The following is a 23,760-nucleotide window of genomic DNA, read 5'->3' on the forward strand; positions in this document are numbered from 1 at the left end:
CAAATGGTTTATGCCCAATGGCTACAGGCTCAGATTCATCCACAACCATTGTCCCCTGGACAAATGGAAAGCCCTACACTGTGAGGGCTTCCACTGTGCTACCTTCTCCTTAGTAACACCTGTCAATAAATCCTGCTTCCTGTCCACCTACATAGTAATAATAATACAAAATAAAACTAGAACAAACAAACAAAAAACCAACCAAACAAAACAAAAAGTGTTGAAAAATCTGTCCAGGTTCTTGAAATATGAGAATGAAAATAGTTATCTATTTTACTTCAAAATGTTGAAGAAAAAAATGACAAAAAGAGGCAAGGTACACTATTTGTTTAAGAATAAAATAACAATCAGTAGGCATATAAGTTGAGACTTTTCTGAAGTTGCTGTGTACTTTTCAAACCTTTTGCTAAGCTGATACTCTGATACTGGGGAAGCCTGGTTCTTCCTTTCACTGACTTGTCTATTACCTTCCCTGAGGACTTGAAGGGCAGGGGAGGGCACATGACAAGGGAGAAAGGAATGTCATTTCTGTGGGTCTCAGGCTCTGCATATCTTAGCTGGGAATGTGAAGTTTATTCATTTCAATTTCAACATCGCCAACAATGATCCATTGCAGGAATTTGTTAATTCAACCAGTATTCCTTGAGCGCTCATCCCTTATCCTTTCTCCTCAGTCTTTATGTTTCTCTCTCTTAGACCTTTTCCATCAACATTTAAATATTCCCAAGGATCTCTCATCTTAAAAGGCAAACAAATGAACCCCCCACAAACAGAAAACCTTCCTTTGATCCTAAGCTACCAATCCTTCACAACCAAATTCACACATTTCCTGTTCCTTTTTAACTGTCTGCATCTCTTCCCTCCCATTTCCACTCCTGCCACTTGGGTTCCACTCCTGCCCCATGGGAACCAATGGGCTTATGGAAAAAGCACCATTGTCCTACAACACAAACCCTTGTATAAAGTTGTGCAGCACTTGAAAGCTATACAGTGATTGTGTGATGTCTGTCTTTTCAACTGGGGTGTAGACCCCTGGAGGGTAAGACATAGCTTGCAGTTACTCAGTGAATATCTTATTGTTGGATGTTATATGTTTACTCAGGCACAGTGCCGGGAGGAATGTGTTAAATAAATCTATGTTGAAATAATTGATTAACTGGGATTGGAAACAAAGGAGACGCACAGATTTGGTATGGGGTGGGGATAGTGAGTAAAATTTTAACTATCCTGAGCAGAAATTAGAAATGTAGAAGGAAGATTTTGGGTGTTAGAAGCAAGGCAGAAAATAGCTTCAATGAATACAGATCATGTAAAATGCCACAGGCACACTTACCACTTTTTCAGGTAGAGCTATTAGAGGCTATTTGTTTTGAGGATGGTTATGAACTCTTTCTTGGGACAGTAGGGGAGCATCATTAGAATGTTACCAGGCTGCGAACTGTAAAGAAGCACTCATTTGTAGGGGCTGGAAAAATGTAGGCATCAGGGTAAAATTAATTTATATGAGCAGTTAATAAAGTGATGAAAACTTTTGGGAAGTGGACAATCCTATCTGCATGCTTCCCATCAATTCTCCACCTTAAATTAAACCAGCCTACTTTATCTCTGTGGTTAGAGTTCTAGAAAAAGAAAACTACGCCATTCATCTAGTGGATAACCTTTTCTTAAAAGTAAGCTAAAATCCTCACCCAAATGTCCTAATTCACATGGATTCACAATGTGAGATGTGCCGGTGGGAGGGTAAGGCAGGAGGATCCCAAGTTCAAAGTCAGCCTCGGCAATGTAGCAAGGTGCTAAGCAACTCTGTGAGACCCTGTCTCTAAATAAAATACAAAAAAAAAAAAAAAAAAAAAAAGGGCTAGGGATGTGGCTGAGTGGTTAAGAGCCCCTGGGTCTAATCCCTGGTACTAAAACAAACAGACAAATAAATAAACAAACAAAAAACAACCAATTCCAGGGATTTAGGGAGGCCAGGACAGGTAATTGTGATCTTCTGTCTGATTATTTTTCAAACACATTCTAGAGCATCACACTTGTCCTTTCCTAGCTGGGTTCATTACATTCTGCTCTTTCTCCTTGACAGAATACAGCCTTTAGTCATGTGACCACTATGTGGCCCCCCTTCTTGAATTTCCCACAAGGGTTTGGATCCCAGAAATTTCAAGAAACTTGTGAAGAGCTTTCTTGATCCTTGATAGAAGTGGAGTTCCTCTCTTGTCAAGGTCCCCATTCCTTCATTTCTCCAACCTCCAAACACACACTCAATATACCTTAGGCATCATGTCTGCTTTTATAGGATCAAGGGAGCTGAGTCTTAAAGATGAATGGAGCTAAGATTAGCAGAAAGTCCAGTATGGTCTTCATTCAACAGCACACTGGATTTTACATGTCTAAAGTTTAATCCACGTAATTTATTTTCCACCTCTTAATTCAAATGCTTTTCTTGAAAAGATGTCTGGGCCAGGGCCAACTTTGGAGGGAGGAATGTCACCAGGGCAGGATCTGGAAACAATCAGCCCTGTATGGTTTTAAGGGTGAAGCGCCAAGATCTTAAGGAACCCGAATTCCTGGTGAGCAGTCAAGTTCTTTTCTTTAATCCGCCTCCACCAGGATTCTGACGGCATAAAAAAAGAAAAAAGAAAATCTAAAAAAAAAAAAAAAAAAAGTCAACTCAAAGAGAACCCACCACAAACTTCCTCATTTCTAAAGAAAAGGCCGCTCCCACCGCAGAGCCTCCGCACACTGCGACAGCTCTGCGGCGATGTCCAACCCGGACGCTGCAGCCAGTGCTGGGAGCGCAGCTCCGGCACCACGCGTCGGCAGGCGGGTCCAGGGCACCGGGCACAGGTTAGCCCTTTCCTCCGGCACTTAGGGGAGTGTATGCGTGCCCTCCAGTCCTGGGGTCCTAGCCTCGACAGGGGTACTGCTGTGGTGGCAGGAAGTCCCTGCGAACTACAAATCGAGGCATGCTGGGAACATTCCCCTGCTCCTCCCAGGAAATGTCCTTTGTCCAGCCCTACAGGAAGCCCCAGTGAGGAGTCAGCCGGGCAGCCAGCCAGTCGGCTAGCTAGTCTGCCAGCGAGCCAGCCAGCCAGCCAGCCAGCGGCTGCTGGAGCCGCCGCCGCCGCCGCAGCACAAGGGCAGTCGCGCCGCGGTGCGAGGCTCGGGCCAGGACGCTTGGTGTCCCCGCTCCTCGCCGCGCCCGCCGCAACGCAGGTAGGAGCACGGCTGTGACTGGGCTCCCCAGCCGCCCGAGGATGGTGCTGATAGGGACCCGACCTGATCACTGCGGGGATGGGGTGTGTGCATGAGAGCTGTGGCTGAAAGGCTGGGCTAAGTCGTGTCCCCCAGATGGCACCCGTTGTCCGCTCTCCTCCGGGCTAAGGGTTGCCGGGCGCACGGTGTGTGTGCCCTCGCGCCTCCAGAGCCGAGGCTGAGCTCCCTCTGGGGTCTCTGGCTAGGGGCTGGGAGGAGGCTACCACGCGAGGGAGGAGGCAGCGCTGCGAGAGGGAGTCAGACCGTCCCGCCGACCACCGAAGGGGGCATCAGAGACCCTCGGAAAAACGAAGCCCAGGGAGGAGCTTGGAAGGCCAGGAGAAGGTGAAGGGCTTTGTGTGCAGCTGTGGACCGGGACGGACAGCGCTCCCCTTGCCCTGCCTGCTTGCTCCCTTAGCCCCACTGGAGGACAGCAGGATCAGGGTGGGGGCTCCGAAAAGGGCAGCAGGTCATCTTGGGTCCTGGTGAAATGTCTTCCTCTTCTTTTTTCACCTCTCCATTTTCCCCGACTCACATTAGCGTTTTTGACTGCGCTCAGACTGGGCAAATGGCACAATAAGGACGGGTGGGTGGAGGGCTAGGCAGCAGTTCATCGCCCTAAAGGGGTCGCCATCTAGCTCTAGGAGGCTTCCCAACCACACATGGCCTTGTTGGAGGCTGGGCAATAGTGGGACCTGCTCCCAGGGGACATGCCGAGGCTCAGGATTGAGTGTAGGCTTGGGTGAGGCGTGTTGGGAGAAGTGGGCAAGTGAGAGGTTGTGGGAAAGCAGCGACACAGGGGCACTGAATGCATCTATGGCCAGTGTCCATAATGGCCTCCAGAACTGGATTATTACTTCTGGGAGTTTCTACATTTTCTGGTTTTCTCAACTGTTCCCCGCTGTCCCCCTCAAGTGAATCGTTTACCCCTCTACTGTGTGCTAGGCTGAATGCAGTTGGGTGATGCTGTATTCCTGCTCCATAGAAGTCTTAACCTGTGGGGTGACACACTACTCTGTATCTCCTATGGCAGTGTTATCCTCCTCCTAAGAGACTGAGTGTGGGAAATGTGGTGGGATAATGGCTAGCAAGTTAATGGTCTTTCAGAGCTGTGATGGATGAGTGGGTAACCCTGAACCCTGCCCAAGTGTGACTGCTGCAACTGAACTTACCTCACCTAAGGAGCCTCTTTTTTCTGCCCTCCCACTTGTCTCCAAGTGTTTTCCTCCTTTTCTTCAGGCAAGATATTGTTATTATCTAATATGGAATATATTTTTTGTTGTTGTTGTACTGGGGATTGAACCCAGGGCCTCTCTACCACTGAGCAATACCACCAACCCTTTTTATTTTATTTTTTTAAATTTTTAAATTTTGGGGGGCGTACTGGGGATTGACTTCAGGGGCACTTGACCACTCAGCCACATCCCCAGTCCTATTTTTTGTATTTCATTTAGAGACGGGGTCTCACTGAGTTGTTTAGTGCCTTGCTTTTTCCTGAGGCTGGCTTTGAACTTGTGATCCTCCTGTCTCAGCCTCCCAAGCCGCTGGGATTATAGGTGCTGGCTCCTTTTTATTTATTTTGAGACAGGGTCCTCTTAGGTTGCCCAGGATGGTGCTGAATGTGCAATACTTCTGCCTCAGCCTCTGGAGTGGCTGGGATTACAGGTGTGCACCCCTGCAACTGGCTAGTGTGGAACACATTTTAAGAACCAAATGGACCTTTAAAATTGCGACTTGGGTGGCAAGGTTGGGGTACTCAATGCTTATATTAAGAAGGATGTGATAGGGCACAGAGAGAACCTTGCACCCTATATAAATGGTTTGTAGGGGGAAACATGTCTTTACTGTATTGTCTAGAAGAGATGAGATATCTGAACTAAGGTAAGAATGGAATTGTCCAAGTGGAGGGCGTGAGGATGGGGAAGTGGAGAGGAATGCTCTGTGCATTTAGCGGATTGTCTTCAGTTGGGAGCATATTGGCTGTGTATCTTGGAGGTGGGGAAACATTGATGTCAGCCTGGCCCAAGAGAAAATAAGATGGCACCAAATGGAACCAAGATCATAGATGGGAAGTCCAGCTGCCCTTTATATGACACAAAGGAAGACAAAGATGGCCTTCAAACACTTCTGGGATTAGAATGTAAACAGATACCAGTAAGCAGATGTAGCTGGATTGAAGTGGTGAAGAGCGACCTCAGCAATGGCCTGAGTCTTTGGATTTCCTCATAATTTACTTGTTTGTTTGCCTAATTCCTAGTTATCCAGTGAAGGGAAGGAGAAAGGGTAAAGGTTGGTTCCGAAGATGATAAACTAAGGCAAGAAAAGGCCTTGTTTACTCATGAAGGAAGAAAACAAAAAGCTTAAGAGGTCTGGAGCCTGAACCTATCTAAGATACTGCACCTTTTTCCTTTGCTTCTTTACAGTTTTCTGAGTACCACATACTAGGAAGTATGGACATAATCAATGGAAGCAACTCCTTACTGTGGCATTCAAAATTTGTCACAATTCCAGTGCTTGCCTACCTCTATCCTCCTTTGTATCTGAGCCACCTTAAGTTATCTAGCTATTCTTGTGGGAGACAGTTCTCCATCCCAGGTGAAACACATATTCTCTGACTTCCAGGAGTCAAGCTGAACCCCCTATACCAACTCTGATTGTCCAAATCCTAGCCCAGATGATTAGCTCCCTTATAGAAGCCTTGCTGGCCAGAATTAATTTTGTCCTTATGGTACTAGTTGGCTTCTGATAGATAGTTGTTCATTTTCCTCTTTAAACTGTAAATCCCTTCAAGTTCCTGTAATCCCAGTGACTGGAGAGGCTGAGGCAAGAGGATTGCAAGTTGGAGGTCAGCCTGGGCAACTTAGTGTGAGACCCTGACTCAAAAAATAAAAAGAATGGAAGAGTGCTCCTGGGTTTAGTCCCCGGTATCACAAAAATACGTATATATCATAATACATATATATGTAAGCCCATTGGGTGCAACGATTCTTTCTGCCCGGTACTCTTTTACCTAGCAGGTACACAAATTTAGGTACACAAATGATGTTTGATTTTAAAAATATGAATAAATGAACAGATGAGTGGAAAGACATGAGTGGATGAATGCATACATCTTAATTTACCTGTTTTGTAGAAAATCCTTTCTCAGACCCGTCAGGATTCATGCCTCTAGGACATCATAGACTAAAGCATTATCTTTTGCTCCTGGCTTAAGAAGCAAAAGGATCCAAAGGTCCTAAAAGGACCTGTCACACTGTCTATTACAAAGACATTCATGAAAATTTTTGAAAAGCTTCTTTGCCAGCCCTGTAGAAGTATATAGAATGAGTTAATCAAGTGAATAAAAAAATAATCTCTGTCATTCTCTCAGAGCAAAGATGGTAATTTTCCTTTTAATTATTAAGGTGCTTATTAGAAAGTAGCACCACAAAGACTGTCCTTTTTGCAGCTAAGCCAGACAGGCACCATGTCTTTTTGATTTTTATAGCCCAAGGGGTTGAAAGGTAGAATATGGAAGTACAAGACAGATTAGACCCTTCAACTTTCTTTCTTCAAAGACATTGTAATTTAGTAATCCCTTATTTATATCTAACTGGACAGCTTTTCTTGGTTTCTTTTCATATGATTACAACCTTCACCATTTCCTGAACATCTTCATATCAGCTACTAAACAGGATAATTGATTTGTGTTGCCTCATTTCATCTGATGACTGACATTATTATCTCCAGTCTACAAATGAGGAAACCAGGGCTTAGAGAGAAGAACCTCGCTGGAGTCGCAGATTGTACCCTGAAGACAGATTGGAATTTAGGTCTGTTGACTGCCAAGACTGTTCAGAATTTGCTGTCCATGCCAGATCTCTATTCCTTCTTTCCCTGGAGTCTTCCACTTTACAGATATCTTACCGTCATTAGGCTTTTAAAATCATTCTGAGATCTACACTGTTTTGTGTAAATTTGTTATTTTTATGACCTTAAACTAGCATGGCCATTAGTTGGCAAGGCCAGTTGCAGAATCCCTAATAGGACCTTTGGGCACACAACTGTCTGCCTGGAATTCTTTTTTTTTCTCCCAGCCTATCTGAATTCTTTGTTCCTCTCTTCAGGGGAAGCTCACTTCTGAGTAGCCTGTCTTGACCATACCATGCCACACCTTAGCCTCTCTTTCAATCTCTTGCATTGCATGAAATATTTGGGGTTCAATATCTTATTTATTTTGTAGTACTAAGGGTTGAAACCAGGGGTACTATATTTCAGAGCTATGTCTCTAGTCTTTTCTATTTTTTAATTTTCAGACAGGGTATTGTTAAGTTGCTCAGGCTGGCTTCCAACTTGAAATCCTCCTGCCTCAGCCTCCTGAGTAGCTGGGATTATAGGTGAGGACCACCAGGTCTGGCTTCAGTGTCTTCTTAATGAAAGACTTAAGTGAGCCCATCCACATGACAGAGATGGTATGTCCTGAACACAGAGTGGCATATGATGAATTTCCAGAAACTGTGTTAATGGTGAATTGGTAGAAGGCAGAAATGTGGGCATGAAGCATTGTTTATATGTTAACAGTTTCCTCCTACCGTAGAAGAGGTTTCCAAAGAGAGGATAATGATTTTCTCGGTTAATTTTCACCGAAAGAGGTAAGCACCATCTGGAAGCATGCCAGAGCAGATCTGCATAGTGCTGTTTTTATGAGCTTGATAACTCCAGCACTGAATGATTATGGTGCTTCATGATTTTAGGTAGCCTGAGGGGGCCACTGCTTCAGTACCTTTCCCCTTCCTGTCATGCTTATCCTCTGCCAAATCTGGGAAAGGCCTTTTGCTGTACATGTGAGAAAATCAGAGGGCATCCCTGACTTCAGGTGTGGAGAAGGGGCGGGGAGAGAGAGAGAGAGAAAGAAAGAGAAAGAGAAAGGATGGGTGAGGAAGGAAGATGATTCCATTTCCACTTCTGATATCACTTCTGAGAGTACTGCAGTGAGTATGGGGTCTGGATTTGGGCTGTATTACATCTTGTGTGATGGGGGATGGTAACAAAAGATCAGCAACCTCTCCTTGGGTGGAAGAGACTGTCCCATTTCACAAAATTGAATCCGTCTCTGGAGGCCAATTTAGACTTCCTTTCCTCTGACCTCAAGGCTGCCAGAACTTCGAAAGCCTTGGTGGAAACACAGTGTGCCATGAGCTGTTACAAGCAAGTTAGTCATTTTAAAGGCACCTAGGAAAATTCATGGGGTTTCTACATCTGTGCAGCACGTCATATTCTATACATTAGGCTAGCAACAGGGTTCCAGTGAGGTGTGCCGGAGGCTGAGGGCCACTTCCCCAGGCTTCCCTCCATGCAGGGGCCCAAGGCTCAGTCCTGGGCACACAGCTCTCATTTGCTATGTGTAGTTAAGGAAACAGGACTGACTTTTATTCTGAGAGGTGTTTTATGTATTTATGGTTTTCTTTCCATGAAATGACAAAACAGGAACCATTCTTTCTGGGTTTTATTTATTAAGACATGTTTTGCATTCATCCCAGTACTATGAGGCTTGGTGAAATTTAGGCAGGGCATTATAGGAAGGAAACTTTTGACCATTTTTTCCCATACTTGGGACGATTGTAAATGTCACAGAATCACTTTCCTCCCCTAGTCCCCCTCCCCGCCCACCACCCTCTACCTCCACTGTTTCCTTCCGCAGGTATTGACAGTGATTTCTGAAGGTGGTTTTGAAAGCTGGACTTAAAAAATCCACTAGAATGTAATCTCCACAGCTTGGAACTTAGAATAATGGGTAGCATATGGTAAGTGTTCAGTAAATATTTGTTGAATGAATGAGTGTATGACATTTTAAAATATTTCATTGTGATTCTTTCCTGATAGGATAGCATTGCCATTTTTGTTTTTTAATTTTTATTGAGTTGTGGAAAAGGGCATATGCTTATAAAGCCTATAAGATGGGGAAATGATTGTCTATATAATATACACACAAAAATTTTTGAAATAGACTTTTTTAGAGCGTAGTCAGGGTTACAGCAAAATTGAGCAGAAAGTAGAGAGAGTTCTGGTAAGTCCCCACATATGCCCAGCCACTGTCAACATCCTGTACCAGAGTGATACATTTGTTAGAGTTGATGAGCCTAGGTGGATACATCATCAGCCAGAGTTCCTGGTTTACTTTAGGGCTCACTCCTGGTTGTACAATTCAGTGGGTTTTGACCCATGTATAATGACATGTATCCACCACTATTGTACCGAAGAGTTTGACTGCCCTAAAAATCCTGTGCCCCACTTAGTCAGCCCTCATTCATTCTAGCCCCTGGCAACCATGGATCTTTTTACTCTCTCCATAGTTTTGCCTTTTCCACAATGTCATATAGTTGGAATTATATATATTATGTAGCCTTTTCAGATTGGCATTTTCTTAAAACTTCATAACATATATTTAAGTTTCCTTCCGCTTTCCTTCTGGCTTCGTAGCTCATTTTTTGGGGGAGGGGGTGGGTAGCAGGGATTGAACTCAGTGGCACTTGGCCACTGAGCCACACCCCCCCGCCCCAGCCCTATTTTGTATTTTATTTAGAGACAGGGTCTCACTGAGTTGCTTAGCACCTTGCTTTTCCTAAGGCTGGCTTTGAACTCCCAACCCTCCTGTCTCATCCTCTGGATGGATCCTCTGGGATTACAGGTGTGTGCCACCACACCCAGCTCATTTGTTTTTAGTGTGTAATAATATCCTGTTGTCTGGAGGTACTACGGTTTATATATCCATTCATGAATTGATATTTTGGTTGCTTCCAAGTTTTGACAATTGTGAATAAAGCTGTTATAAAGATGTGCAGGTATTTTTTGTGGACATAAATTTTCATCTCAGTTGGATAAATGCCGAGAAGTGTATCTGCTGGATCATATGGTCAGAGTTATGTCCCTGCTTGGTTTTGTAAGAAACTTGGTCTTTCAGAGTGACTGAGCCAGTTTGCATTCCCACTGGCAATGAATGAAAGTTTCTTTTGCTCTATATTTTTACCAGAATTTAATGTTGCCTGTGTTTTAGATTTGGGCCATTCTAATAGGTGGATAGTGGCAGCTTGTAGTTAATTTGCAGTTCCTTAATGGCATATGATTTTGAGCATCTTTTCAATATGCTTTCTTGCTATCTATATGTCCTCTTTGGTGAAATGTCTGTTAAGATCTTTTTTGCCCATTTTTTAAAAAAAACGGGCTATTTATTGTTGACCTTTAAGAGTTCTACGTATATTTTGGATGGCAGTCCTTCATCAGATACTCCTTTTGCAAATATTTTCTTCCAGTCTGTGACTTCTTGTCTTATTCTCTTTTGCATATATGAATTTTCATCATTTCTTTTCTTTTTTTTTGGGGGGGAGTATACATGTACCAGAGATGTTTTAAATATAAAACTAGATATAGCAAACCAAAGAGTGAGAGACTTGAAGAAACACCCCTTCGTGCCCTCACCCCCATTTAATTTTTTTTTAATAAGGTAAATGTCAATTGAATTGAACCATATTGCAGCCACAATCAGAAATGGCCAGGTGGTAGTTACCGTAGGAACATGGTTGGTTCTATTTCCCTAATAGGTACCTGTGTTTATTGGTCAAATTAGTGGTTTGCTAGATATTTCTGGTCACCACTTCCTATATGGCATTTAATCTTTACAGATTTCTTTAAGGGCTTATATTTGCTTCACAGCTTAATTCTGGGCTTTTAAGAAAGGGGGTTTCTGATTGTATGTAGGTAAGATGAGAAAAACAAGAAATTTGTACCTCACTAGTTATAAGAAAAAACAACAACAACAAAATAAAACACCCTTAAACTGCCAGAGCATTAATTTCAGTCTAAATAGATACTCTTAAATACAAATTTCTCTGTATTTGAATGAGTTCCCTGCCTTCCATCTTCCGCTCCCAACTTTTTTCTTGGTCTCATTGTTGTTTTGAGAATATTGAGTGTTGGTCTTTTCTCATTGATCATTTTAATTTCTTGTTATTGCTACTCCCATGTTTCCTTGGGTGGGAGAGAAGCAGTTGGTCTGTTAGATCAGGGGAGAGTGGAGGAGCATTTTGCACCATGAACACAAACAGCTCTCACTACCTCCATTCTTTGCACAGCTGAAGCAAGGGTTAAAAGCTGGGAGTGGAGGAAGGAGCCACAGGGCCATTTGATACAGACAAGGGCTGCTGACATTTGACCAAGGAACGCAGAATTCTTTTTGGAGAACGTTCTGTCTAACTTTTGAAGCTAATTGCTACTTTCTCTCATGACTGCCTCTTAAGCAGGATAATTAAGCATGCTTGGCTCTGGGTGCTGACGGGCTATCAGATCCAGTCAGGAGAGCTAGCTTGTTTCCGGGGCCCTGCCTTACCTGCTGTGATTTTTGGTTAGGTCACTAGATTTCCTAGTCTCTTTCGTTTTTCCCTTTGAGACTCAAGGAAGGAAATAATTTCACCTAATTGTATTCATTTCAAGAAGTACGTGAGGGCCCATGGTGTGGTGGAATCACTATAACACGACTTGTGAACACAAGGAACTTGTGGTTGGGAGGTGATGGGGGAGAGGGAGAGCCCACAGTAAGGTATGCATTATTAAGTCTGATATTTATTTTTAAAACTAATATGAGGCAGAATAAGATAAGGAAAAGTATATCATAAGGAGTCATACAAAATGAAATAATTCAGAACATTTAAAATATTCCTATAAGGTAGGTTCCACCAGTACCTCATTTTATAAATGAAAAACTGAGGCGCAAACCTTTCACCACTATAGGTCCTGCTTCCCTCCAGGAAGGGACAGACATCCCAGATTTCTTGAGGAGGGTCAGCGTGGCAAGACAGGAGAACACAATGCCTTCTGCAGGATGCAGAGCAGCCCTTTGGGGCTGGGGTTAAGGTGAAGAAGGAGAGTCAGGGGCTACTTTGTTGAGACTTGGAGTCTGTGCTACTTGTGCAGTAATTTTAGGGGTTTCTGAAAAGAAGAATAAAGGGAGTGACATGTTAACTAGGTGAGTGTCCACTCCCGTGAGAATGGCAATGAAATAAAAGGAGAAATTCAAAAAGGAAGGATATGGCAACTGGTTTGATTGAAAGGGGTGAGGAACAGGTCAAAGTTGACTCCAGGGTTTTGAGCCTGAGAAGTAAGAACAAAGAAGGCATTAACAGGAGTGGACACTTGTCGGAGCTGATTTGTAGCAAGCTTTTGGGAACTTTTTGAAATGACCCAGGTCAGATACTCGAGTTACAAATGGAAATTCATTTAATCTTTACAATAGCCTTTCAAGGTGGCTTGTTCTGGCACATTGTGTCCATGAGGTAACTAAGACTGGAAGAGGTGAAATGAGTGTCCCCGAGGCATATGGTGTAAATGTGGCCGTCTTCTGAATGAACCTAGGACTGCTGACTGCATAGTGTGCGCTTTTCTCCTTATTTCAGCTGCCTCCTGTCCCTTGTTACCTGGGATGTGCATGGCAGCACTTTGGGACTCTGGATCTTCGGTTATAACACTGGGGCGTCTTTAGGAATGTAGATCTGAAGTGCAGGCCTGGGATTGTGGTCAGAGGTTCAACTTTGTGAGGCCTCTGGTCAGAGCAGGTGCATATTTAAAACTACAGGAAGATGCCAAAGAGTTGAGAGAGACAGAAGAAAATGTGGAACAAACCCTTGAAAATTGACCTGTTTTGTAAGGTAAGAAGAGGAGACAGGGTAGAGTGTGAAGTACAAGAAGAATCGCTCATTCCCAAGATCATCGCTCATTCTTCTGTACTCAGTCGGAGGGAGGCCAAGCACAGAGTGAATTTCCAGGGAGAGCATCTTGATGGGAATTCTGTGGCCAGTTATTGAGCTATAATGCCAGACCCTTTTACAGTGTTGTTGGTGAGATCACAGGAGATGTGACCACAGGATTTGGAAGACAGAAAAATAAAGCTGCTATTGATGTGAGCCTGGCTTACTCAAGTTAGCAGTTAATATCATCTGCTGAGCTGGCTCATACCTGGAAGCCCAGGCTCATGGGAAAACTGGTGTGTGGGGTGATGTTAGCTTTGATCAGAGCTCACTGGTAACTTTCCCTCCTTTACCCAGTAGCTTGTAAGATCTGTTTGACCTTAGCTGGCCATAGTGGCACACGCCTGTAATCCCAGCTACTTGGGAAGCTGAGGCAGGAGGATTGCAAGCCAGCTTGAGCAACTTAGCAAGATCTGTTTCAAAATAAAATTTAAAAATAGGAATGCGGATTCCTATTATCCCTAATAGCTCAGGGATAGAGAGCCCCTGGTTCAATCCCAAGTCCCCCCAACCCCAAAATTATGTGGGTTGAGTACAGTGGTGAATGCCTATAATCCTAGCAACTCAGGAGTCTGAGGCAGGAGGATCACAAGTTCAAAGCCAACCTCAGCCATTTAGGAAGACCCTAGGCAAATCAGTGAGACCCTCTTTAAAAATAAAAAGAATAAGATAAAATAAAGGACTTGGGATGTAGCTCAGTGGTTAAGCACCCTTGGGTTCAATTCTCAGGTACCAAAAGCAAAAAAACAAAATGAAAACTTATTTGGCCAAAACAAATGACACTGGGAGGAAATGTTATATAATATATAATTTGATGACTGGTTTTAGGCATTTAAAAAAATGATACTGCAGGATGACAAAGTCTCCTTTTTAATGAGAGGGTTTCATAGTTAAAATGGAAGAATGTCTTTAAAGATCCTTTTGGATGGACAGGGGTGTAGCTTAGTTTAAGACACTAGACAATCACCACAAAACAACCACAAAAAAACTCTGATTGTTTTAAAATAGCATAATCAGTACCGTCTGCACCACCTCTACAGCTTCATGGGCTTTCTGTTCCTTTCTCTTTGACTTTTCTTTCAGATACTATACCAAAGACTTGAAGTTATTTGGTGTTTACCATGACACCCTATTAAGTAAGTGCTGATTCAAAAAGCTGCTTTTTCTAGCCAACAAGATGTTCTGTATTTCTCTAGTGAAAACAATAGATACTCCTAAACTTGTTAAGTCAGAGATCATTTCAGAGACCATTTCAGAATATTTGTTGACTTAACAAATATTCTTCAAACTTGTATCTGACCCATTTTAGAGGGTCAGATATAAATTTGAAGAATACTTTTTTTTTTTTGGAAGAAAACTTATTGAAGTCACAATAGGGGGAAAAATTAGCAGGAGTCCAAAAGAGATGGGCGGGGGTGGGGGTGGGGGGGGGGAAGACAGCGAGCAGCAAAACGTTGTCATGCAAGTCAGAGCACTAAGTCCATAAATAGGTCAGAGCAGGCTGGAGAGCACCTGATGCAGGGAGACGGTGCATAGAAGGAATCAGGTAACCTGAGTGGTAGTCCCAGTTCTCCACCAACTGCATACCTTCCTGAGTTCCAACAAAGTGTGAATTTTCTTTGGTCCTCATTTTTCTTATCTGGAAAATGGGAGGCTTTTTAAAGAAATTTTTAATCCAAAGTGGTGAGACTTGCTCATCATCTCTATATATTCTCTTCAGCAAAGTTTAGTTTATGAGCTGCCTGCCCTGCCACCTAGCCCACTTCTATACCTCCTCCTACTCAGGGAAGACAAAGTAGGTAATTAATTGATTTCTTGTGATTCCAGGGATCGAACCCAGGGCTTTTCACCTAGTGAGGCAAGTGCTATACCACTGAGCTATGTCCTCGGCCTCAATGCAAACTATTAAATCCAGGGCAAAAGATGTCATGGAAAAGAAGAATCCAAGAAACAAGATTTGCCCTAAAGACCCATATTGGATGAGCTGGGTGCTTGATCTCCCCAGTTTACTTTCCTGACTTCCTGTTAATCCTGAACTGGGTCTCTCATTCTTGGAGAGTTTTGTGTAACTTTTAGAATCCCCTTTTTTACCCAGGAATTCTCATGATATTATTTGTCGGCAAGATGACTTTGCTGACATTTTGAAGATTTGTTAGGAATGAGTTGGTGACTTTGGCCAGATTTTAATTCTTAATTCTTTTTCCTCCGAGAAGAGGATTAATTAACAAAAGCATTTTGTGTGTTGAGTAGGTTATGGTTTGATTAATGTGATTTGACTCACAGCCCAAGTAAGCAGCTAGGGACCCATAAAACTGGGGTCAGACTTATAAATTAGGGATATATCCCAGAGAGGCAGTGTATTAGTGACTCTAAGAGCAAACTCCCTCTCTGTGAATATACCTGCCAGATAACACAGATGATTTGAAAAGCAGGTGAATTAATGTTGCTGGGAAGCCTACATCTCAAAGTCCCAGTTAGCCAAGTACCACTAGGTTGAGTATCAAGGGGAGAAGGAAACCAAAGTTGAGATGCTAGCTCATGTCTGCTGTTATGTGGGGTGCTAAAGGGTAATTCATTTTACCTTTCTAGATCCTCACTGCTGGGCTCATCTGCAAAATAGGCTGCTAGCTGAGATCACAGACTGGATCAGACAGTTTGCCTTTGCTAGGGGTCTCGTTCTCCATCCCCTGCACATTGTGGGTGTGTGCTGCTGCCTGGTTTGGGGCTTACTGCCATTATTTTCTCTTCTGTGCCAGCCCAACAGAAGATCTCGTGGCACATAGTGACGAAGTTGCTCTTATTCCCCCAAACTACTCTGGATCACTTCTGACATATTTTAATGATTTGTAATGTATTATGAGTTCTTTAGAGTGGTGGTTTATAACAGGATTTGTGTTTGTTTTATCTTTGTTCCATGGATCCTTTCGGGGGCCAAGGAAAAGCTGTGAGCCTTCTCTGTGGAAGAAGTGTCCACATACACATTTACATAAGTTTCAGGGTATTCTTTTTTTTTTTAATTGGTTGTTCACAACATTACAAAGCTCTTGACGTATCATATTTCATACATTAGATTGAAGTGGGTTATGAACTCCCAATTTTTACCCCAAATGCAGATTGCAGAACCACGTCGGTTACACATCCACAATTTTACATAATGCCCTATTAGTAACTGTTGTATTCTGCTACCTTGAGCTCTGAAGGCTTAGAACCCAGGCCCAGAACCCATGCTCAGGAAAAATATTCTGTTTACAAGTTTGAGTGGTACCAAGTAGACACAGCCTCCTTCTTGAGACAGATTCATCACTTTCTAGAGGAAAGCAGCATCTTGGAGACTAGTTGTGTGCACCATTGCCTGAAAGAAAATAATCTGCAAGCCTTCGGTTTCTAAAATAAAGTGGGAACATACATTGTAGCTCCTGTCTCTGTTCTGTGGTATGAGTCTGTTTGGATGACATCCTCTGAATTTCTCTGAGGAGGACACTATCTACATTTTAAAGTTCTCCAGTTTGGCTAGCAAAGTAATTCTGTTCCCGACAAGGTTCATCTCAAGGAGATTGCATTTTCATACATCACTTTTGCTGTTATCCTCCCTTTCATCTTTGCATGCCCTTACATTTCTCATTCCCTTAGAAGATCATTCTGGGGATGACCCATTATTGAAGTACTTAATCCATGGGATATTCCCATCATTTCCTCAGTGTGACTGTCCTGGGTTAATTCCTCAAAGGTTGTCATAACGTGGGCCTCCAGCCTGGTTTATTTCCCTTTGGTTTTGAATTTTCAGTCTGGAATTACTGAATTAATGGTAGAAGTGAATAAGCACTAGCTGACAGCGTCCTTTGAGTTCTTTAAAAATATGAAAGTAGATAAAAGTGGAAACAGGATTCTGATTCTATTTTGGACGCAATAGCTATTCCTGAATCTCATAAAATATGGTGGAGGGGAGAGACCCAAAAACATTAAATCTAAGTTTTTTTTTTTTTTTTCTTTTTTCTCTTGCTCTCTTACTTCATTGCTCCCGTCCCTGCTTCCCATGAGCTCTATCCAGGAGCACAGTAATCACTCCTGATTTGATATGGTTTGTGAAAGCCGGCTATTTCTTTTGTGGAAATCATTGACATTCTGTTGTTTTGCTCACAATTTAAGTGAATGTAATAGATCCTGAGTTTCAGAAAAAAAAAATATAATTGTTTTTCCATTTTAAAACTTCTTTTAGTAAGTTTTATAGCAAATATAATAGTGGATAGAAGAGAACGTATAAACGAACACATATGACCATCCAGGCTCAGCAAGGTCGGTATACAGCCAATCTTGTTCCATCAACATGTCCTGGTTCCCCTTCGCCTTGGAAATACGCTGAAGCAAATTCCAGACATGTCATTTCACCTGTAAATATCTCATGTACTAAAGATATAAGAAATCTTTGCAAACGTAATCCAATACCAGCACCTTAAAAACGAAGCTTAATAGCAAATATCTAATCAGCATTCACAGCTCTTTCATTGGTCCTATACTTTGTTTTTGTGGTTTGTTAATGTGAATTGGGATTCACCCAAGGTCTCTGCTGTGAGGTTGGTTGATAAGCACTTAGGCTTTTGACCCATAAGGTTTCCCTTCTGTTTCTTGCCATTTTTGTCACCGTTTTATATTGGTATTGAAGAAGCTGGATTGTGCATATTGTGTTTCCTATAATCTAGGTTTTGCTTATCTGTTATTTTTAAGGAAATGAGTAAAACAAGTATGTTGTTTTTAAAAAGGTGTTTTTAAGTGTGTGCAAAGTGACTTCTTTACATTTTCTCCCCCTGCCATCTCTTTATGGGAAGACCTTGGCCAGTTACATGCAGAAGTGTCGCTTACCGGGTGCATTTCCCGGCTGGCCGGAATACACCAGCCATTCCTCATCAGTAACACCAGTTATTCTGGGCAGAGAGTTGGAAGGGCGGGTTTTCCTGTTGAATGTGCAGTGAGAGGCAGGAGAGCAAATGTCCCAACACTTCTTTTTCTGTTATGAGGAATGAGGAATATTCCCACGAGGTTTGTTCATTCCAGTAGAAAGAGGATCTCAGAATCTCTGGGTTGGGAAAGCTTTCCTGAGGTTACCTGACCCCATCTGGCCACCTTAGCTCTAGATTCTAGTACAAGGCTGTTCATTAACATTCTACATCTTGCGTACATCCTTCCACATTCCATGTTTTCTCTTTTTCCTTCAGAGAAATGGATTATTAAATTGAACCTCTTTCTGTGTACACATACTCATGCCTGCATATACTTTAAGATTAATCTTGATTCTTCCCCTTTGTCCTCTTCAGCACATAACTCTGAGACTCTACTCAAGTGTTTGTATGTAATAATGGTTTTCATGAAAAAAGAAGATGTTTTCAGAAGTAAATTTTGAATAATGATGGGATTATTGCAGATGGTACTTTTTCTTTAAGCTATATATAATGGTTAATTTGATGTGTCAACTTGGCTCGGCCACAGGGTGTCAAGATATGTGGCTGAGCATCATCTTGGATGTTTCTGTGAGGGTGTTTTTGGATAAAGTTAACATTTAGATCCATCCTGTAGATTTTGGATTTGCCAGCCTCCATCACTGCAAAAGCTAATTCCTTATAATAAATCTCTTTCTAAATATATATCCATCCATTGGTTCTGTTTCTCTGGGAAAACCCTGACTCAAACAGAGGGGCAAAGGATAAAAGGGGCAGATGTATGTCCCAGATTTATTTGACTGTTTTTTAAGGAGGCATTTTATATCAAAGAGATGCAAAGATCATTGGCAAGACCATGAGAATACTGAGATTCCGGCCACAACTCTTCTATCACCTGCCTTTGGGTGTGTAACTCTGACTTTCCTTTTCTTTGCCTCAGTTTATTCTCTGTAAAAGGAGTTTGAACCAAGAGATTTCCAAAATGTTTGAATTTCATGAATACAAACATTGAACATCTGAGCCAGCTGCTGAAAAGGTTGTGTGAGGATCATTCTTCTGAGGATAGCCTTGGGCTTCCCTTGCTACATAAGAAAAGAAAAAAACTAAACAAGTTAATGTGTAAAGGTAGTAATTGTGGTATAATTTCAAGCACAGGGGACCAAAAAAAAAATTACAGAAGGAATTCCTGTTTCAGGTAGAATGTTCTCATCAGTAAATTTAGAATGCAGATGAGTCATGTCTGCATGACGACCTTCAGCTTTGGTGACTTTTCACCTGAGCGCAGAGAGTCTAACTTCAAGTATACTAAAGATCTGCCTCTGCACTGCACTAAGTCTTATTGTGCAAAGAGGGAACTGGGTGGCGATGGTGGTGGAGGCTTGGCAGCTGTGACAAACTGAGGGGCCCTCACCCAATCAATGGACAGGAAATGTCTGGCTACAAGGACATTTGTCCTCATCTTGACCACAAAGATTGGAAGGAGTCTCAGACTGGTGCTTGTGGACTGATCTCTCTGTTGCCTTGGTTGTATGTGTGTGTGTTGCTGGGTCCTGATCCTAGTGCCTTGTGTGTGCTGGGCAAGTAACCTCCTCTTGTTAACTTGGGCTTCCCTCTTCCCCACAAAAAAACAGTAGTAACCACAAAGCAGAAACCTTATTATTTTAGCTTTTGCTGTCTGGAGAGTGGTCAGCACTTAGCTGCAGTCATCTTTTGGTGTTCTCTGTCTGGAATTAATGTTCACCTTACGTGCAGTCTGCCACTTGGGCAGCTGGCCTTTAAGGCTGGACGATCTGAGTGTGTGACTTGGAAAGCCAGATAAGGGGACAGTCAGCTGCCTACCTTCGATGGGGACACAGTCAGTGTAAGATTGTTGCTCTCTGCTCTAGAGGCATGCCCTGCAAAGACAGCCAGGTAGCTTTAGTCTTTTGAGATCTTTCTGAATGTTAGCTCACCATGAGGCTGGACATTGACGGCCATATCCCCTGGGAGGCTAGTTGACGGTTTACTCGGTTGGTGCTTTAAATGGACAAATGATTAACCCCCTGGAATCCGTGGTTAGACCCCAGTTGTGGTGTTGAAGTCGACCTTTGAACCACGGGCTAAATTTGTTTTTCCAGACCTCTAATCCAATCAGGTGTCCCTGTCTGGACTCTGGTATGGAAAATTCCCTTGGGAGATGGTGGTGGGCAGGGGGTATGGGAAGTGGCAGGAGGACGCCTCCGACTCTTGCTGGCCCTCCCAGCACCCCACTGAGGAGGTAAGGAAGGGACCTGTAAGACAGACGAGTGGGAGGCAGGAAAGGAGTTGCAGCCTGGAGGCGGCTGAGTGGGAGCTGCTGCTGGCCCCCTGCCCACCCGGCTGCTTCCTTTCCCTGACATGACAGCCCTGCCGGCCTGGCTGCAGGCCACTTGGCAGTGGGCGCAGCAGCACAGCACATGATTCCCCACCAGACCAGCCGGGGCTGCGAGGGTCCTCAGGGATGGGCAAGGAGGTCTGTTCTCACACTGGCCAGCTCCTTCCCCACTGGGCCACCCCTGCCTGGTGCTGCCAGGTGTGGTGGCACAACAGCCTTCCCTTTTGCTTCCCCAGTCCAAGGCTCTCACTAGCTGCTCCCATGCGGAGGAGGAGGAGGGGGAAATGCCAAAAGACAGTTAGAGTCCTGACTATGGCTAGGAGATACGCCACCTGTTCAGTGTTCTTCAAACAGAAAATGGTCACCCCAAGTTACCTGCAGTTACCAGCCAGTGGAGAGGGACTCGTTAAATTGTAGTATAGACATATAGATCTATTCCAATAGAACACTGGCTCCCAGCCTGATTGCAGTAGGTTACCTCCTGGCAGGGAAGTGGCAGAGCAGTGTGGGGTCTGAGAAAAAACCAAAAACCCCAAATGCTCCCAAGATGAGAGAGCGTAACCAGTGATTTATCTCTGAGAGGCTGAGGCACTGGCTATTATTCCAAGTCTTGGTCTTTCTCTCTGTAAAATCCAGGAAGGTGGGAGAGACGTGTGTGCTTGTCTACCCCAACCCCTTCACAGGAAAGTCAGTTAAATTCATAGTGGGGCTTCTGTTCAAATCAAAGAGATTTTGCAGGTAGCCATTGGGAAAATAATAAACTCAGGTGAAATTCGAATTCTGGCTCAACATGGGCTTTACTTCCCCTCTCCCACTTCCCTCCCTCGCTCTCTTTTTTTTTTTTTCTTTTTCAAAGATACTTTATCACATTTCCCTCCACTCAGCAGCAAAGTCTTCAGGTGAGCTGATTGGTATTTTCAGTAGGGTTGAGTACGGTTGGAAGGCACTTGAGCATTTTCATAGGGTGATGAGTGTTCTTTATTGACTCGAGACTTTGGGGTAGAGGAAGGGACACAAAAATGTTGTTAAGCTCTAGAAACTGGGATGGGAACAGTCTTGGGGAGGTTGCCCAGTGCCACCCTGACTCATGTGACCAGCAGTCAAAGGCTGTATAAAGGTGAAGGGGATCTTTGGGGGGGGGGGTGAGTTGCCACGCTGGGGAGAAGCTGTCTCCTGAGCCTGACCATAGTGCCCCTCCAGATGAACTTACCTGTGTATGTGACACACGACCACCCAAATCCAAATGCCTCATTGAGTAGAAGTCCAGAGGGGGCAAATACTTACCCACAGTCACACAGCACAGTGGTGGTGCGGCTCACAAACAGGGCTCTCTCCCACAGCTTTTTTGTTTCTATCAGTGATTAGAATAAAATGTGGAATTAATTTTGTCTGCCTGGCTATTTCCACTTCCCTGTTGTTCTAGTCTTCTATTCCTTCTGACTAGGGGGTGGCTAGCTCCCTTGCAGATGGTGTTGGTTTCTTGAAGCACCTGCCTGTTCCTCATTCAGCTTTAGACCCATATATGCCTCATCAGCTATAAACTGTCCTGCTCTCCTTAGCTCCCCTGTGCTGCTAGCTCCCTGCCTGGGCTCCTTTGTTCATTTGGTGGGTTGTTCATTAAGCCTTCGGCAGCAGGAATGAGGGAAGCTCTGCTTGAACTCGTTGAAGGCCATTCTCAGTGAAAACAGCTGTGAACCTGTGTAATTTTTTTTTTAAATATTTTATTTACAATCCTTATGAAAGCTTAAAATACTTAGTACAATTTCAAAATACCAAAACATACACAACAGCATAGAGAACAGTAACCAGTCAGCTAGCTTTAACAGTTGTCTAAAAATATTATTCTGCCATTGTTATGTCTTCCCTATTCTCTGAAGTACTTAAAAACAAATTTCAGAAATCAAATCAGTAAATTCAATAAGATATAAAATTTATTGATGATTGCCTAGTATGCATGAGGCCCTGGGTTTAATCCCCAGCACCACAAAAACAAAACAAAATAATATACCTTACCTTATTGTTGATCTATTTCATATAAACCTTGACTAATATTACTAGGGTTCAGCATCAATTTGACTCCTATTTTTTACTTTTATAGATATATACTGAAAATGTTGTTCACACAAATAAATAGATGGGACTGTGTTATAATGTCAACCAATTATCTGAAAAATTTTTTAAGTGATATGACAAAAACCACAGGGTGATCTATTATTTAATGTTTCATATCAAATATCTATATTTAATTATATATCAAATATGTGTACCATTACTAAAAATGTATTAACCTAATTAATATAATGTTATTATATATTAATAAAACAATACATTAGTTTGTAAAAAAGTCTATTGGAACCTGTGTAATTTTTAAAATCAAGAAATAGGCTAAAGTTTACTACAGTAGTCAAACTACTATTGATTGTGTCTCGAAGGTGCTGGTGGCTTTTATAAAACACCAATCTTATATGGTTCTCAAACACCCATACAAGGTAGGTGGGGGCAACCTTTTTTTTAAGGCTATAGCGTCTGAGATTCAGCAAGGTCGTGCAACTTGCACAAGGTCAAATAGCTGGCAAAGAGCAGAGAATGTGAACCCAGGTTAATCTGGTCACAAAGCCACTAAACTGTCCCTCTACCCACTCATTATCCAACTGTGGCCTTGCCCAAGAAAACATATTGCTAGTTTTTATTTTGAGAATGAGTGGGGAAGGAGTTGGAACAAAGTGTGCTTGAATATCTGCTGACTGACACTTCATTCACACCACTGACGAGATAACATTTCTGAATAGCAGGTCTTCTAGAATGAGGAAATCACAACTCCTGGTCTTCCTTTTTTGTTCCTTCTAGAAAAATCATAGGGCTTTTTCTTTAATATAATTTATGTTATCAACAACATTGGCTTTTTTCCAAGTTAAAAACCACATGTTTACTGTAGAAAATACAGATGCACACAAAATGACATGACTTTTCAAACTTAGAGAAGCTGCTGAAGAATGTGGGCACTGGCTCTGGATTTCTAGGATATGGGCCCTGCTCTGCAGGTCTGTGTATGATGTTGGCCTCATCATTTTTGTGTCTGTTTCTAGTCTGTGAAGTTGGAAATAGCCAAACCTCATTGGATTTTTGTTAAGTTTAAATGAGTTAATAGCTGCAAAATCCCCCAAAGGTAAACAAGAGATTTTTAACATTTTAACAAATATTCTCTAGTCACCCTCTCTGAGCCTGTGTATTCATGTGCAAATATATATGCTAACATACATCTATTAATAAACAAAAGAGGTAATTTTTTAAACCAGCTACTTTCATCAGGTTCTCTAGCCCTTCCTTACCCCCACATGGCCTTCTCTATGACTTGATGGTTGCCTAAACTCCAGTGTGTGATGGCACGAATGGAACTGAATACATTTGTTAGTTGTATAGTTTCCTAGTTTTGCACTGAGAAGAT

At 42.8% G+C, this 23,760-nt stretch overlaps 1 protein-coding gene across 2 annotated transcripts in view; it reads left to right on the forward strand.

The window, feature by feature from the left end:
* The first annotated feature begins 2,734 nt into the window (after positions 1 to 2,734).
* ZNF697 (zinc finger protein 697) overlaps positions 2,735 to 23,760 on the forward strand; it is a 28,133-nt gene continuing 7,107 nt past the window's right edge. For both annotated transcript variants that reach the window (XR_014023853.1, XM_081308611.1), the window contains exon 1: positions 2,735 to 3,216. Coding sequence is in view for 1 of the 2 variants with exons in the window: in XM_081308611.1 (XP_081164737.1) it covers positions 2,881 to 3,216 (336 nt within the window). In the remaining variant the exon portion in view is untranslated. The remainder of the gene's footprint in view (positions 3,217 to 23,760) is intronic.

This window comes from Spermophilus citellus, assembly GCF_964194105.1.
Source record: "Spermophilus citellus genome assembly, chromosome: 9".
Taxonomy (NCBI): domain Eukaryota; kingdom Metazoa; phylum Chordata; class Mammalia; order Rodentia; family Sciuridae; genus Spermophilus; species Spermophilus citellus.